The following is a 16,460-nucleotide window of genomic DNA, read 5'->3' as shown; positions in this document are numbered from 1 at the left end:
TTGCTTTCAGCACTTGAATGCTTGATAGAGGTAATTTATTTTTTTGGGATCAACATGGAGATATTTGTTATTGCTGCAACACAAGCTTTTAAGAGCCAGGTAGCAGGTTCACCATGGTAGCTCTCTGGAGCAATTTAGCAGGCTTGCAAACAAGTACTCTACCTAGGCAAGCCTACTTTTGCTTTAGTACCAGGTGCTTTTTAATTGACTTTCCTACAGGGATCCTACTCTTGAACAATCTGAAGGATTTACTGCTTAGATCCTTGATGTTTTGAACTCCTCATGTGAAAACACAAGTAGTTGACGTTCGATTTGGTGGTGGGAAAAACAGATAACAAAGTTTCAAAAGTTAGAATCACTTATATGAGTTGTTCAATCATGTTGATACTAAATTATTTTTTTTGGGTGAAAATGTTGATGCTACAATGAATTTTTCCAAAAGTGGAATCTTTGCAGTGGTTATAATCTGCATCTAGATAACTGAAAGATCAACCTCTTTCTTATACAATTTGAAGTCTATAAATGGAATGATATCAACAAACTTGAGATGTCAAGAGAAACTGCTAATAATCTGACTTGCCTTGTGAATCCATGTTTTACGTGTGAAATGAGAAAAGACCCATACGAGACCAAAATCCCCCGTATGATGAGTAGCGATTTCACGGGACCATCAATCTATGATGAATTTACGAGACTGAAACCTCAACCAGCGGACTCGACCAGGCTACGAATCAGACATGAAGCTTGACAATGTTGTTTCCTTATATGTTCTTATAACCCATAAAAGTAGAAAGAGCAAGCCTGGACAAGGCGATGATGGTGCCGTCCTCGCCCAGTTTGAGCCTGCTTCTTTGTCACCCGAAGTAAACGACCCCAAAACGAAAGTGAAGATATTTCTCAGATTGGGAAGAGTACCAGATAAGCATCTCTGTGGGTCCTTAGCGAAACCCATCTTTTCATTGGGTACGATTCTTGCCTTATCTGGAGGTGCTGAATCATACCCTCGGATGGTCATTAGATTAATGGCAATCCTTGATATTACGAAGGATTCCGTGTTGCTTGGTTGACATAAGAGAGATTAAGATTATCGCGTTCTTTGATCGGTAGCCTTCCCTTCTGCTTCTGGTTTCCCCAAACGTCTCTGGTTGGGAACTTGGGAAGAAGAAACAATGTTTCTGTTTTGTAGAAAAGGTCCAGACGGGTTCTCTGCAACTTCAACAGCAGAGGAAGTTACACAAGGAATTGACGGAACTGGTCTCACTGCCATCGTTACTGGTAAGATGAAATTGAGTCTATTTGCTCGTATTTTTTTATCTTTGGCTTTTTCTTCAGGTCGTTTTTTGTTATTGATATGTTTTTATATACGTTTCCAAATTTTTGAGATGGGTTGAGGCCCCCAAATTCTGGTAGAAAGAAATGCAGCAAGTGTTGGTGTGACTGAGTCCAGAAATCTGTCCTTTTATATTCGTTTCATTTATTTTTATGAGAAAAGAAGCCACAATCTATTAAGTTAGAAGGGTTTTTTTGGTGGTAAGTTAATAGGGTATTACAAGTACTTAAATCCCATAGAGAAAGATATTGGACCATTTACATTCCTGAGCCGCTACTAAAGCCTCTATAGCCCTATTCTTAAACCACTGTAACAAGAAGTCATGTTGAAACTCATGCCATTTAGCTGTACCCACCAGATTGACTATATCTACCAAAAGATGAGTTAAGGTTAGAGGCCAGGCTGAACTACGTGGGTTATGTATAGATCAAAAACCACCTTTTGAGTGCACCAAATTTCATTGATCTCGCACCAAAGAGGAGATACTTGGTTTAAAACCATTATCATAGCTTCGAGAGAATTTTTTTTTTGTCAGAATCTATCCACCTAGTTCTTTGCAACTGTGAATTATGAACCCCTGTACTGTACACATTAAAATTGGAGTGTGAATAAATTTCCAAGATGTAGACTTAACACAATACAGTGTTCAATGTTTATAAGCTTTAGGGAATTTGGCTCAGCATCTACCAACCCAAGTGGTTGAAGCTTTTGTTGAAACAAACATCATTATGAGGTTTCCAAATAAAGTAGCAAGTAATGATAACTATGGAGAACATCCACAGAAGAGAAGGCTTATCAAAATAAGAGTCTGATAAAAAGTCCTTGCAAAGATGAAGCAACAATCTCTGAGAGAGAAATTCAGTTCTCAGTCCCAAAGGCCCTCCGTTCAGACTTGCTAGGTCCAATCACAAGAAATAAAAAGATGCCAAACGGACTCTGAATAATCGCCACAAAATAGAGAAGTATGTTGGATTGGAGTCCACTGAGACAATATTGCATTAACTAGAGTACCTGAATTTAAAACACCACAAGTATAGTTTGAACTTAGGATAAATTTTCAACTTTAAAAAAAACCTCCACCAACTGAAGAATTCATGACTATAATTGGAAACTTTCAAATTAGACAAAGCCTTTGCAGCAAATTTAGCGGAGAACACTTCATTTGCTAAAATCAAAGAGGTCCAATTATCAGGAGAATTAGACAGAAAATAGAAGAAACAAAATTAAACTGAGAAAGAAAGCTATTGGACTCCCTTAGTAAGGTAGCTCATCTTCCCACCACATTTGCAACACTGGCACCCCTTTGGATGGGTCCACATCAAACGCATCAACCTAATGATCTTGAGATTCAAGGACCAGGGGTCAAACCAGATGATGTGTTAGACCCATTCCCCACACATCGGAGGACTGCTCTTGCAAGAGTAGGGAGAATACTACGGAAGCTGTTCCATGTCCAGGATCCATTCCTAGAGGATACCTTCAGATCAAGGGGTGAAGTATGGGGAAAGTATTTGGCCTTGAGGGTCTTAGCTCAAATGGAGTCAGACTAAGTTAACAGCCCCCACACTTGGCACAAAAGCAGAGAAACACTGAAATCTTCCAACCTGTGAAACCCCATCCCTCATAACCAGTTGAGTAAGCAACATCTATCCCATGAAATTAGAGTTAATTTCTTAACAGCAGATTGGTTGCCAAGACAAAAATTTTTACATACAAAGTCAAGCTTCTTGCAAATGATTTAGGAATACAAAAATATTGCGTGTGATACATGGGGATGAAGTGCATCACAGGATAAGGACAGTTCTTCCCGCAAAAGATAAAGTAGAAGCTTTCCAAGAGGAACAGTTTTGATTTCATTTTTCCAAGAATGAAGTTTAGATTTTTGTATTGGCCCTCCCATGCAACAAGTTAGTTCCGAGATACATAGCATCTCTTTTCATTTCGTTGATGTTCAAAACATTAAGAATACTTACTTTTAACTGCTGCTGAAACATTTTCACTAAAGAAAGCTCCGCTTTTTTCAAAATTTATCTGCTGACCAGTTACATCAGAAAAAAGTTCCAAGACAGCCTTTAAAGCCAAAATATCATCCAAAGTTGCACAAAAAAAGAAAGGTATCATCCGCAAAAAACAGATGAGAAATTTCATGGCCACTCCAAGTAATCTTAATTAATGGAAAAGGCCCAACTGCTTGTATTCAAGGAGTAGCCTTGATAGGACCTCCATAACAATGAGAAATAGGTAGGGGCTTAAGGGGCAGCCTCATCTAAGGCCATGAGATCCTGAAAACTAAGTATATGGAGAACCATTAAGTTTCACAGAAAAAGAAGATGAAGATATAAGTTTATTCACCAAAGCATACCATTTAGAATCAAAATCCAAGAATGGAAGCAAATTGGAAGTTAAACACCATACAGCACGATCATAAGCCTTAGACATGTCCAGCTTCAAAGCCATATATCCACATTTTGCCTTAGTTTAAGCCATGAAATGAAAATTTTCTGTTGCTAGAAACACATTGTTAGAAATCTGTCTCTGCACTACAAAAGCACCCTGGCTGGGGGAGATAAAGTCACTCAAGACTTTAGCTAAGACCTTATAAGTTAGATTACATAAGCTAATTGGCGGAAACAGAACCAAATGGCTCATTCTTTTGGAATAAAACGTAGAGTAGTTTGCTAAATGGCTGGTCTGGTGAGTTTGTTCCAGAGCGAGGCCCTCCTTGCCCACAACTCCCAAATTTTTGATAAAGGCTGTCCCGCTGGAGCTTTATAAGCTCCGATAGAGCAAACAACATGCTTAACAGCAAATCAGGGAATAGCAGACAAATAAGAAGCATTTCTTACAGAGGATATGGGGGAAATAGACTTTCAATAAACGAGAGGTCGGGGGGGGGGGGGAGGGAGGAAGAATATCAGACATGAAACTAGCAAACACAGCTGCAATATCGGAAGGGTTATTTACAATTTGTCTCTCATCCAAGAGATATAATTTGTATACGGTATATTTTTTATACCTTCTTCCCTTTTTTTTTTTAAATTATTTAATGGTCATGATATTGGTGCACGCATATTTGTCCAAATGCAGGAGCATCAAGCGGCATCGGTGCCGAGACCACACGTGTCCTTGCCTTACGTGGGGTTCATGTTGTTATGGGGGTCAGGAATATGGCTGCTGGAAAGGATGTCAAAGAGGCAATCATTAAGAAAATCCCCACTGCTAAATTGGATGCATTTGAGTTAGATCTTAGTTCAATGGCATCAGTAAGGAAGTTCACATCAGATTTCCATTCCACTGGTCTTCCTTTGAACATACTCATGTAAGAAATTTGCATATATTACTTGCTTTCATTCAACTCTTCACCCCAACCAGACTCATTGTTTTTCCCAAGAAGGGAAAGTATCCTTCTTGTCACATGAGGATTTCATGTGTAGGGCTGCAACTGGGCCGGGCTGGGCTCTTGCAATCCCAAGCCCAGCCCTATATGTTCTAATCTAAGCCCATTCCCACCCTGACCCTAGTTCAGGGCCAAGGATTATTGTCCTTAGCCCTAAGCCCTACAGGGCCAAGCCAAGCCCATACCCGCCCTAGTTGGCCCTAATTGGGCCAGGTCAGGATTAGGGCTGCAACTGGGCCGGGCTGGGCCGGGCTTTTGCAATCCCAAGCCCAGCCCTATATGTTCTAATCTAAGCCCATTCCCGCCCTGACCCTAGTTCAGGGCCAAGGATTATTGTCCTTATCCCTAAGCCCTACAGGGCCAAGCCAAGACCATTCCCGCCCTAATTGGCCCTAATTGGGCCGGGTCGGGATGGGTTGGCCCTGATTGGCCCTGGCCCTTGACCCTGACCCTGATTAGTCCTGATTGGCCCTGTCCTTGGGCTGCAACTGGGCCGGGCTCTTGCAATCCCAAGCCCAGCCCGATATGTTCTAATCTAAGCCCATTCCCGCCCTGACCCTAGTTCAGGGCCAAGGATTATTGTCCTTAGCCCTAAGCCCTACAGGGCCAAGCCAAGCCCATTCCCGCCCTAATTGGCCCTAATTGGGCCGGGTCAGGATTAGGGCTGCTACAGGGTCGGGTTGGGTCGGGCTTTTGCAATCCCAAGCACAGCCCTATATGTTCTAATCTAATCCCATTCCCGCCCTGACCCTAGTTCAAGGCCCTAATTGGGCTAGGCCCTCGGGATGGGCCCTTCCCCCCCTAATTGGCCCTAATTGGCCCTGGCCCTGACCCTTATTAGCCCTGATTGGCCCTGACCCTTATTAGTCCTGATTGGCCCTGTCCTAGGGCTGCAACTGGGCCGGGCTCTTGCAATCCCAAGCCCAACCCTATATGTTCTAATCTAAGCCCATTCCCGCCCTGACCCTAGTTCAGGGCCAAGGATTATTGTCCTTAGCCCTAAGCCCTACAAGGCCAAGCCAAGCCCATTCCCGCCTCTAATTGGCCCTAATTGGGCCGGGTCGGGATTGGGGGCTGAAGCCGCCGGCCGGGCCGGGGCTTTTGCAATCCCAAGCCCAGCCCTATATGTTCTAATCTAATCCCATTCCCGCCCTGACCCTAGTTCAGGGCCAAGGATTATTGTCTTTAGCCCTAAGCCCTACAGGGCCAAGCCAAACCCATTCCCGCCCTAATTGGCCCTAATTGGGCCGGGTCGGGAGGGTTGGCCCTGATTGGCCCTAATTGGCCCTGGCCCTGACCCTTATTAGCCCTGATTGGCCCTGACCCTGATTAGTCCTGATTGGCCCTGTCCTAGGTCCGCAACTAGTCATGGGCCGGGCTCTTGCAATCCCAAGCCCAGCCCTATATGTTCTAATCAAAGCCCATTCCCGCCCTGACCCTAGTTCAGGGCCAAGGATTATTGTCCTTAGCCCTAAGCCCTACAGGGCCAAGCCAAGCCCATTCCCGCCCTAATTGGCCCTAATTGGGCCGGGTCAGGACTAGGGCTGCAACTGGGCTGGGCCGGGCTTTTGCAATCCCAAGCCCAGCCCTATAAGTTCTAATCTAAGCCCATTCCCGCCCTGACCCTAGTTCAGGGCCAAGGATTATTGTCCTTAGCCCTAAGCCCTACAGGGCCAACCCAAGCCCATTCCCGCCCTAATTGGCCCTAATTGGGGGTCGGGATGGGTCGGATTAGGGCCCAAGCAATTGGCGGGCCGGGCCTCTTACAATCCCAAGCCCAACCCTGTATGTTCTAATCTAAGCCCATTCCCGCCCTGACCCTAGTTCAGGGCCAAGGATTATTGTCCTTAGCCCTAAGCCCTACAGGGCCAAGCCAAGCCCATTCCCGCCCTAATTGGCCCTAATTGGGCCGGGTCAGGATTAGGGCAGCAACTGGGCCGGGCTTTTGCAATCCCAAGCCCAGCCCTATATGTTCTAATCTAATCCCATTCCCGTCCTGACCCTAGTTCAAGGCCAAGGATTATTGTCCTTAGCCCTAAGCCCTACAAGGCCAAGCCAAGCCCATTCCCGCCCTAATTGCCCTTAATTGGGCCGGGTCGTGATGGGTTGGCCCTGATTGGCCCTAATTGGCCTTGGCCCTAACCCTGATTAGCCTTGGTTGGCCCTGACCCTGATTAGTCCTGATTGGCCCTGTCCTAGGGCTGCAACTGGGCCGGGCTCTTGCAATCCCAAGCCCAGCCCTATATGTTCTAATCTAAGCCCATTCCCGCCCTGACCCTTCAGAACCAAGGATTATTGTCCTTAGCCCTAAGCCCTACAGGGCCAAGCCAAGCCCATTCCCACCCTAATTGGCCCTAATTGGGCCGGGCTGGGCCGAGCTTTTGCAATCCGAAGCCCAGCCCTTTATGTTCTAATCTAAGCCCATTCCCGCCCTGACCCTAGTTCAGGGCCAAGGATTATTGTCCTTAGCCCTAAGCCCTACAGGGCCAAGCCAAGCCCATTCCCGCCCTAATTGGCCCTAATTAGGCCCGGCGGGATGGGTTGGCCCTAATTGACCCTGGTCCTGACCCTTATTAGCCCTGATTGGCCCTGACCCTGATTAGTCCTGATTGGCCTTGTCTTAGGGCTGCAACTGGGTCGGGCTGGGCCGGGCTCTTGCAATCCCAAGCCCAGCCCTATATGTTTTAATCTAAGTCCATTCCCGCCCTGACCTTAGTTCAGGGCCAAGAATTATTGTCCTTAGCCCTAAGCCCTACAGGGCCAAGCCAAGCCCATTCCCGCCCTAATTCGCCCTAATTGGGCCGGGCTGGGCCGGGATTTTGCAATCCCAAGCCCAGCCCTATATGTTCTAATCTAAGCCCATTCCCACCCTGACCCTAGTTCAGGGCCAAGGATTATTGTCCTTAGCCCTAAGCCCTACAGGGTCAAGCCAAGCCCATTCCCGCCCTAATTGGCCCTAATTAGGCCGGGTCGGGATGGGTTTGCCCTGATTGGCCCTAATTGACCCTGGCCCTGACCCTTATTAGCCCTTATTGGCCCTGACCCTGTTTAGTCCTGATTGGCCATGTCTTAGGGCTGCTTGGGCCGGGCGGGCCGGCTCTTGCAATCCCAAGCCCAGCCCTATATGTTTTTATCTAAGCCCATTCCCGCCCTGACCCTAGTTCAGGGCCAAGAATTATTGTCCTTCGATTTAAGCCCTACAGGGCGAAGCCAAGCCCATTCCCGCCCTAATTGGGCCGGGTCAAGATTAGGGCTGCAACTGGGCCGGGCCGGGCCGGGCTTTGCAATCCCAAGCCCAGCCCTATATGTTCTAATCTAAGCCCATTCCCGCCCTGACCCTAGTTCAGGGCCAAGGATTATTGTCCTTAGCCCTAAGCCCTACAAGGCCAAGCCAAGCCCATTCCCGCCCTAATTGGCCCTAATTGGGTCAGGTCGGGATGGGTTGGCCCTAATTGGCCCTGGCCCTGACCCTGATTAGCCCTGATTGGCCCTGACCCTGATTAGTCCTAATTGGCCCTGTCCTAGGGCCGCAACTGGGCCGGGCTCTTGCAATCCCAAGCCCTATATGTTCTAATCTAAGCCCATTCCCGCCCTGACCCTAGTTCAGGGACAAGGATTATTGTCCTTAGCCCTAAGCCTTACAGAGCCAAGCCTAGCCCATTCCCGCCCTAATTCGCCCTAATTGGGTCGGGCTGGGCCGTGCTTTTGCAATCCCAAGCCCAACCCTTTATGTTCTAATCTAAGCCCATTCCCGCCCTGACCATAGTTCAGGGCCAAGGATTATTGTCCTTAGCCCTAAGCCCTACAGGGCCAAGCCAAGCCCATTTCTGCCCTAATTGGCCCTAATTAGGCCGGGCGGGATGGGTTGGCCCTGATTGGCCCTAATTGACCCTGACCCTTATTAGCCCTATCTTAGGGCTGCAACTGGCTCGGGCTGGGCCGGGCTCTTGCAATCCCAAGCCCAGCCCTATATGTTTTAATCTAAGTCCATTCCCGCCCTGACCTTAGTTCAGGGCCAAGAATTATTGTCCTTAGCCCTAAGCCCTACAGGGCCAAGCCAAGCCCATTCCCGCCCTAATTGGCCCTAATTGGGCCGGGCTTTTGCAATCCCAAGCCCAGCCCTATATGTTCTAATCTAAGCCCATTCCCGCCCTGACCCTAGTTCAGGCCAAGGATTATTGTCCTTAGCCCTAAGCCCTACAGGGCCAAGCCAAGCCCATTCCCGCCCTAATTGGCCCTAATTGGGCCGGGTCGGGATGGGTTGGCCCTGATTGGCCCTAATTGGCCCTAGCCCCGATTGGCCCTGACTCTGATTAGTCTTGATTGGCCCTGTCCTAGGGCTGCAACTGGGCCGGACTCTTGCAATCCCAAGCCCAACCCTATATGTTCTAATCTAAGCCCATTCCCGCCCTGACCCTAGTTTAGAGCCAAGGATTATTGTCCTTAGACCTAAGCCCTACAGGGCCAAGCCAAGCCCATTCCGGCCCTAATTGGGCCGGGTCAGGATTAAGGCTGCAACTGGGCCGGGCTGGGCCGAGCTTTTGCAATCCCAAGCCCAGCCCTTTATGTTCTAATCTAAGCCCATTCCCGCCCTGACCCTAGTTCAGGGCCAATAATTATTGTCCTTAGCCCTAAGCCCTAAAGGGCCAAGCTAAGCCCATTCTGCCCCTAATTGGCCCTAATTGGGCCGGGTCGGGATGGGTTGGCCCTGATTGGCCCTAATTGGCTTTGGCCCTGACCCTTATTAGCCCTGATTGACCCTGACCCTGATTAGTCCTGATTGGCCCTGTCCTAGGGCTGCAACTGGGCTAGGCTCTTGCAATCCCAAGCCCAGCCCTATATGTTCTAATCTAAGCCCATTCCCGTCCTGACCCTAGTTCAGGGCCAAGGATTATTGTCCTTAGCCCTAAGCCCTACAGGGCCAAGCCAAGCCCATTCCCGCCTAATTGGCCCTAATTGGGCCGGGTCAGGATTAGGGCTGCAACTGGGCCGGGCTGGGTCAGGCTTTTGCAATCCCAAGCCCAATCCTATATGTTCTAATCTAAGCCCATTCCCGCCCTGACCCTAGTTCAGGGCCAAGGATTATTGTCCTTAGCCCTAAGCCCTACAGGGCCAAGCCAAGCCCATTCCCGCCCTAATTGGCCCTAATTGGGCCGGGTTAGGATTAGGGCTGCAATTGGGCCGGGCTTTTGTAATCCCAAGCCCAGCCCTATATGTTCTAATCTAAGCCCATTCCCGCCCTGACCCTAGTTCAGGGCCAAGGATTATTGTCCTTAGCCTTAAGCCCTACAGGGCCAAGCCAAGCCCATTCCCGCCCTAATTGGCCCTAATTGGGCCGGGTCGGGATGGGTTGGCCTTGATTGGCCCTAATTGACCCTGACCCTGATTAGCCCTGATTGGCCCTGACCCTGATTAGTCCTGATTGGCCCTGTTAATCATGTGATAGTCCTTCTCTATTTACTTTTTAAGTGTGCTTACTTTGTTGATTGGCTGTGTTTAGTAATTTTGTGTTTATACTTGAAGTAACAATGCAGGAGTCATGGCAACACCATTCATGCTTTCCCAAGACAAGATAGAGCTGCAGTTTGCTACTAATCACTTAGGTATGTTGTATCAGGATCTTGTATAATACTGCCCAATTATAGTTTCTGTATATGTTTCTTTTCCAGCTTTTTCCAATGAAATATTGACTACTATTTTTTGTTCAGTCTGTGAGAGACGGCTATGACATTCTGAATGAATCCTGCATACTCCAGCACCTGATCACTTCTAGATTTTGGCATTTTATGGAAGTAGATTCTGATTGATCTGATTTTGTTTGCCACTTTGAACTACCACCAGCAACCAAAAAATGCATTACTCTTCAAATTTTCCTTGAGCATTTTGTTTTGTAGTTTATTGTTCCTCTGCAACCGTTATAGGGCATGGCCCAAGAATAAGAATTTCCTTTTCTTGATGGCCTTCTAGGTTCTTCTAGTGTAATAAAATATATTTTTTTTGGATGAATAAATAATTATATTAAAAACCAGCAAACAATAAGAGCAAACAAAGGGAACTCAAAGAGCTCAGCGAGGGGGGATAAGTGTAATAAATTGCTTTAACAGAAGTGTGAACTATTGATATATCTGTCTTAGGTAGCCTATCTATTCTCTTGGAGTATATTGTAGGCTCTTCTGATGCTAATGTTTTTCCTTGTACCTTTTTTGACGAAGTTAGAAGTAGCACGATTGAATTTTACGCACCATTTTTTTCCCTTGGCAGGCCATTTTCTTTTGACAAATCTGTTGTTGGACACCATGAAGAGAACAGCGCATGAGAGTAAGAAAGAGGGAAGGATTGTAATTGTTTCATCTGCTGCTCACCGCTTTGCATATCCAGAAGGAGTTCGTTTTGATAAACTTAATGATAAATCAACGTATGGTTTTCCTTGATCATTCACTTTGTGTTCTTTAGTGAATGGTGTTCAGATTTCTTTATTTTTGTTTTTGGCCTTACCCCAACCCCTGCTTTATGATCTTTACTACCAATTTTGTTTATATGAAGCAACGCGACTATCCATTGGAAATGTTAGCATTATTTTCATAATTGGGGTTGCTAATTTACAGGTACAGCAAGTTTGGAGCATATGGCCAATCAAAGCTTGCCAACATATTGCATGCGAAGGAACTCAATAGGCATTTCAAGGTGTTGTTTTAACCTTTTCTTTTTCCAGAGTTTCATGACGAGTAATTGAAATGTTTAGCTTAGTTTGGTTTAAACCGTATCCAAAGAAATCCAGTGCTTATATCAAAATTATCTCGTTTATTGGTGGAAGACAGTACTTTGGGGCTTGGGTTGAGGCTATTGGACCGCCAGAAGTGTTTTAGTCCTTCGTACTTGATAAAAGTAACATGGCAAGACAATTATGCCCTAGCTTTCTTGGGGAATGAGGGAGTGTGGAAAATACCAGCACTTTAAAGTGGTTGAGACAACCAAAATAGCTTGTAACTGTTAAATCACAGCCATATGTGATTGCGTATTTATTTCAAAATTTTTGGTAGTCCAAATATGTGCCTGTAGATTTTGGAAGAGCTACAGAAGCTTAATGATCACCTTTACATGATTCATTTTAGCTATGGTTGCTAAAGCATGTATGGTTTCTTTGGTCTCAGAGACTTTTCACCAAAAAATAGCAATTGGTTTTGATATCAAAAAGTGTTATCAAAATCTCCACTGTCAAGCAGCCCTGACTACATTAGTCAATTGTTGATGATGAACTATGTTTGCTCTACTTCTAATTTATAATTTTTTCCGTGGAAATTGTACCTTAAGATTAAGCACCCTCTAGGCCTCTAGTATATTTTTTTACTGATTCATACCAGGACGCAAACCGTGTCACTTGGCGTAGATGGTGGAGGCACTCCAAGAGGAACTGAAATATTTCACACATTTCCCTAATCCTCTTATTTTACATGGTACTATGACACAAATTGAAGCATTTTAGACGATGTTCCTAAATATTTAAGGTTATTATTATTATTAGGAAAAATTTCAGCGACACCCCAAAATAATTGGCGAAAAGCATAGACACCCCAAAAGTATGCCAAATTGGCTGTCATCCCTTTTCCGTAATAACCGTTAATTAGTTAGAAGTAATGACGAATATAGCCTTAGTTGTATTATTCTATATCTTATAATATAAAATGACAAACGGAGGAAGGAGGAGGAACTCATGAGGAAGAAATCACATGAAATTTAAGATTCTGTTTTACTAGAGGCAATATTGTAAAGTCACAAGAGATTAAGGATAATATAAGAATTATGAAATTATCTAATCATGACTTGACAGTTTGCTAATGGAGTGTAATATTGTGCAATTTAAGAGACATTTTTGGGTGTCTGTTTTTTGCCAATTCTGGATGTCTCTGAAAATTTTCCTTATTATTATATCTAGAAATTTTTTTGATTAGGAGATTAGGTGTTGTTCATATTGCACATTTCAGCAGTTACTTGTTTTTATCTTAAAGGATCGGGAGACAGAGTTCTTAAATGTGATATTAAAATATAGAATGACAAATAGATGACTATTTGAGCATCTCATCAATCATCTAGATTGTCACAGAATTAAATCTGCCTATGAGATGGTGTACAATATCCGAGAACAGAGTTGTTTCATGCGTTTATTTTTCCTTTCACATACTTAATGTCAGTATAGCATCTAACTTTTCATTTGATATATCATGTTTTGTGTTTTTCTATATCACTTTGTAGAATCGGCTATGATATTACCTGAATATAGTGGCAACTATTTTATCTTTTTTTTTTTCATTTATTGTGTTCACGCCCTCATGTGAGGAAAAGCTTAGCTTGATTTGGTCGGTTTTGTTCATTTATGAACAGGAAGAGGGGATTCCAATAACTGCTAATTCACTTCATCCAGGAACAATTGTGACTAATCTTTTCCGTCATCAGAGCATTGTGAATGGTAAGTAATTCAGTTGTATAGCATCCATATTATTTAAGTGAGATCTGAAAATTAATCATTGTTTCGGTTCAGTTATTTGTTGAGCATAATATCAGGCAACAAATGGTGTGCTTGGTCTTGTTTTCAAGACCACCTATTTGCATGTGATTTGTGAAGGTTTTGCCTAGGTGACTGTTCTGTCTAATTTCTAGATGCTTGGGCCCCAAATTCCTTCAGAAAAGACCAAAGAAGGGAGGTAGGGTGGGTTTTTTTCCTTTTTTTTTTTTTTTTTGGGGGGGGGGGGATTGGAGGGAACAAAAGAAGAAATTGATGCAGCAACCACTGTGCTACTGGAGTTGCAGAAGAAAAGAAGATGGTAGCAGCTGCCCAGGTTTCAAGGGGGGGAAAAAGAAAACAGAAATAAGAGGAGAGAGCAATTATTGTACTGCAGACGTTGCAATGGCAGCGAAACCTTTGGGGGGGGCAGGGACAACAGACTGCCAGCCTTTGTGGGGACAGACTCGGGGCCTGGGCCGCGGGTTGGGCTGCGGGTTTTTGTTGTTGGTTTTGACGTCGGGGGGTGGCCTGTGGGGTCCATCGTTGAAAGGGAAGATATATATAATAATGATTCATAGAGAATTATAATGTAGGATGGATGAAGTATAGGGGTGCATGTATTGTGTAATTGACACACTGCTTTAAAATGTAAAGAAAACTTTGTAGGTCAGTCATACAACCATCTATGATGTATCATGTGGAATGTTGGGCATTACGAAGAGTCATGAAGATAAACTTTGTAACAACCATGAGCATATTGAACTAGGAAGGATAAAGGAAGGAATGATTATATTGAAGCTGGTTAGGGAGTAGCTTCAGTACATGATAAGCTATGTGAAACTCATTCAAAGTGTCATGGCCATGTTCAATGGAACCTTTGCATATTCTAAGTACAATGGAGTGATTTGGTTCATATCAAAGGAAGTAAAAGAGCCAGGGTAGATCTAAAATGACCCTATGAGAAGTGTTGAGGAAAAACATGCATAGCTTAGGCCTTGTATCAAATATGACTTTGAATAGAGCTTATTGGAGGGTCAATATCCTTGTAGCCAACCTCATTTAGTTCGAATAAGGCAAGATAGTGCATAAAACCCCTTGAAAAATAACATCTCAAAAAGATTGGAATTCCATGCGATACATCTAAGAACGACCCCCCCCCCCCGGTGCGTGCAGGACTGCGGGCCCCTTTTTCTTGAAACTACATCTTAATAAGTTTCCCCTCTGGTATGTGTATGCCTGTGAACAAGGTAAGTAGGCAACACATAGGGACCTGGCCTTTGTGGTGTGACAACTATGATTAATTCTTCATATTACAATATTTTGATGAGGAAATACATCCTTATTGAAGAACCACCAAAAAACTTCATACTTGATGCTGATCCTTCCAAATTGTGCTACACGATGGAGGACCTAATTTTTAATGACTGAGTTGTTTTGCTGATTTTTGACTTGTTGCAAATGGGTATGACAGTTACGTAAATTGATTTTCTTGTTCTTCTGCGGGTTGATGCAGGTTTTATCAATACCCTTGGTAGAGTTCTACTTAAAAGTATTCCACAGGTACCTTCTGCAGCAGAACCCATTATACACCAAGCATGGGAACAAATTCAGAGTCCAAAATGTAGCTGTGCACTTCTAGAGTCCTGATAAGCACCATGAATGGCAGTGCATTACTGTCACTGTCACTGTCACAGCCTACTAGTTCAACAGACATGGTTGAGTTGACTCCATATTACAGAGGATACCTCAACCATGCTCACTGGACATGTTGAAGAAAGACAGAATCCTTTGTTATCACATGTTAAAGTTCAATTTACTTACCAATTTCCTGCAATGTGCAGTGGCATGAAATACCAAAATTCTTCTAATTTATTTCAATGATCTTTGGTCGCAGGGGGCAGCAACCACATGCTATGTGGCAATGCATCCTCAAGTTAAGGGGGTTGGTGGCGAGTATTTTTCTGATAGCAACATAGCCAAAACGACCTCGCAAGGTGAAGATATGGACTTGGCAAAGAAACTTTGGGATTTCAGCATGAGTTTGATCAATTCATAGACAGACCCTCAATTTTTAATGGGATCTTAAATAATATTTCCTAACTGTTGATGTTCAAATTCATCCGTTTCTGTATTTGGTGTGTGTGAGAGAGAGAGAGATGCTCAAAACCCTCATTTGCATCTAAAGTTTCTTATCTTCTTGTTGTACTCCTCTCTAGTCAGTTTCATAGAAGCACAGCACCAAAGGTACCTATGGGGCCTCATGGTGAGTGCACTTGCACAACAGGCCAAGGTTGGTTCTTTTTTCTTGGGAAATGACTTCACACCAACCCGGTTGCTATAGCAACAGGGATTCAAGTACATCAGTGGACGACATGATGTACAAAGTCAGCTATACAAGCAAAATATGTTTCACGTCTATCACCATTATTATGGCATGTTTTGAACGACTCTATAAATCATGTTCAATTATGATTATCAACTGTCACGTTTTGCTCGTTTGGAAATCGGGGGGAAATTCTTGAGTAAATTAACCGTGAAGGGGGTGGCTCAACATTTGGTGAAAATCTAATAACTCCAATAAGAGATTAGTCTGTATTCCTTTGAGGCAAGGATAGCTCCATCTATTATGTAATAGTCTCATTTCCAATATAGATGTTTCTTATGAAAAAAACATTTATTTTAGTTAGTTTGAACCACGAAATGTAAGTAAAAGGCATCATCAATTTTCACGAAATTGTGGAAGTTTCATGGGGTATTTAGTTTTCCATCATAAATAAAGATTATCCAAAACTAATTAGAGGACTCCTACCAAAAATTCGGAGAAACTGAAAAGAAAAACATAAACTGTCTTTCGGCAAAAATTGTTGTGATAAGGCTGTGTAGAAAAATTCGCTATGCATGTGCGAAAATTTTCTATATCAGATCCATTTTTTCTAGAAAGGAAAACAGAATAGATTGTAGTTTTATGATTAAGTGGTAGTATTATATCATTTTCATCATTTCTCCTCAACTTTATCTAGTTTAAGTGCAAATTGCTTTAGCATCCTAAAACATAGGTCTTTAAACATTGACCCTCCATGTTATTTTTGGACAATGGAGAGAGCTTAGTAATATGGTTACAAAGACCATTATTCCCTTGTGTATAATAAAGTGAAAAGAGTTCATTGATGCTTTTTCACTAGACTTATTTTCTAACAATTCTTCGTCATTTTCCTCGCTTCAACTTTTCTTTT

At 43.8% G+C, this 16,460-nt stretch overlaps 1 protein-coding gene across 1 annotated transcript; it reads left to right on the top strand.

Annotated features, from left to right (window-relative positions):
- The first annotated feature begins 39 nt into the window (after positions 1–39).
- Positions 40–15,725, top strand: LOC149010102 (short-chain dehydrogenase TIC 32, chloroplastic-like). Its single transcript, XM_089161396.1, has 8 exons — positions 40–1,275; positions 4,418–4,649; positions 10,251–10,330; positions 10,989–11,142; positions 11,333–11,411; positions 13,107–13,191; positions 14,741–14,787; positions 15,122–15,725. The coding sequence occupies exons 1-8, from the start codon at positions 1,170–1,172 to the stop codon at positions 15,281–15,283; spliced, it is 945 nt and encodes a 314-aa protein (XP_089017522.1). The 5' UTR covers positions 40–1,169; the 3' UTR covers positions 15,284–15,725.
- The last annotated feature ends 735 nt before the right edge of the window (positions 15,726–16,460 follow it).

Source organism: Hakea prostrata, chromosome 7 (assembly GCF_041222555.1).
Source record: "Hakea prostrata isolate BN-2017 chromosome 7, UWA_Hpros_2, whole genome shotgun sequence".
In the NCBI taxonomy this organism is placed as follows: Eukaryota; Viridiplantae; Streptophyta; class Magnoliopsida; order Proteales; family Proteaceae; genus Hakea; species Hakea prostrata.
This window is presented reverse-complemented; position numbering and strand designations above follow the sequence as displayed.

Bases quoted from the DNA above. Each gene is read 5' to 3' on its own strand.
- LOC149010102 (XM_089161396.1), top strand. From the start codon at position 1,170: ATGTTTCTGTTTTGTAGAAAAGGTCCAGACGGGTTCTCTGCAACTTCA. The intron at 1,276-4,417 runs GTAAGATGAAAT...GTCCAAATGCAG, and splicing joins TCTCACTGCCATCGTTACTG to GAGCATCAAGCGGCATCGGT. The intron at 4,650-10,250 runs GTAAGAAATTTG...TTATACTTGAAG, and splicing joins CTTCCTTTGAACATACTCAT to TAACAATGCAGGAGTCATGG.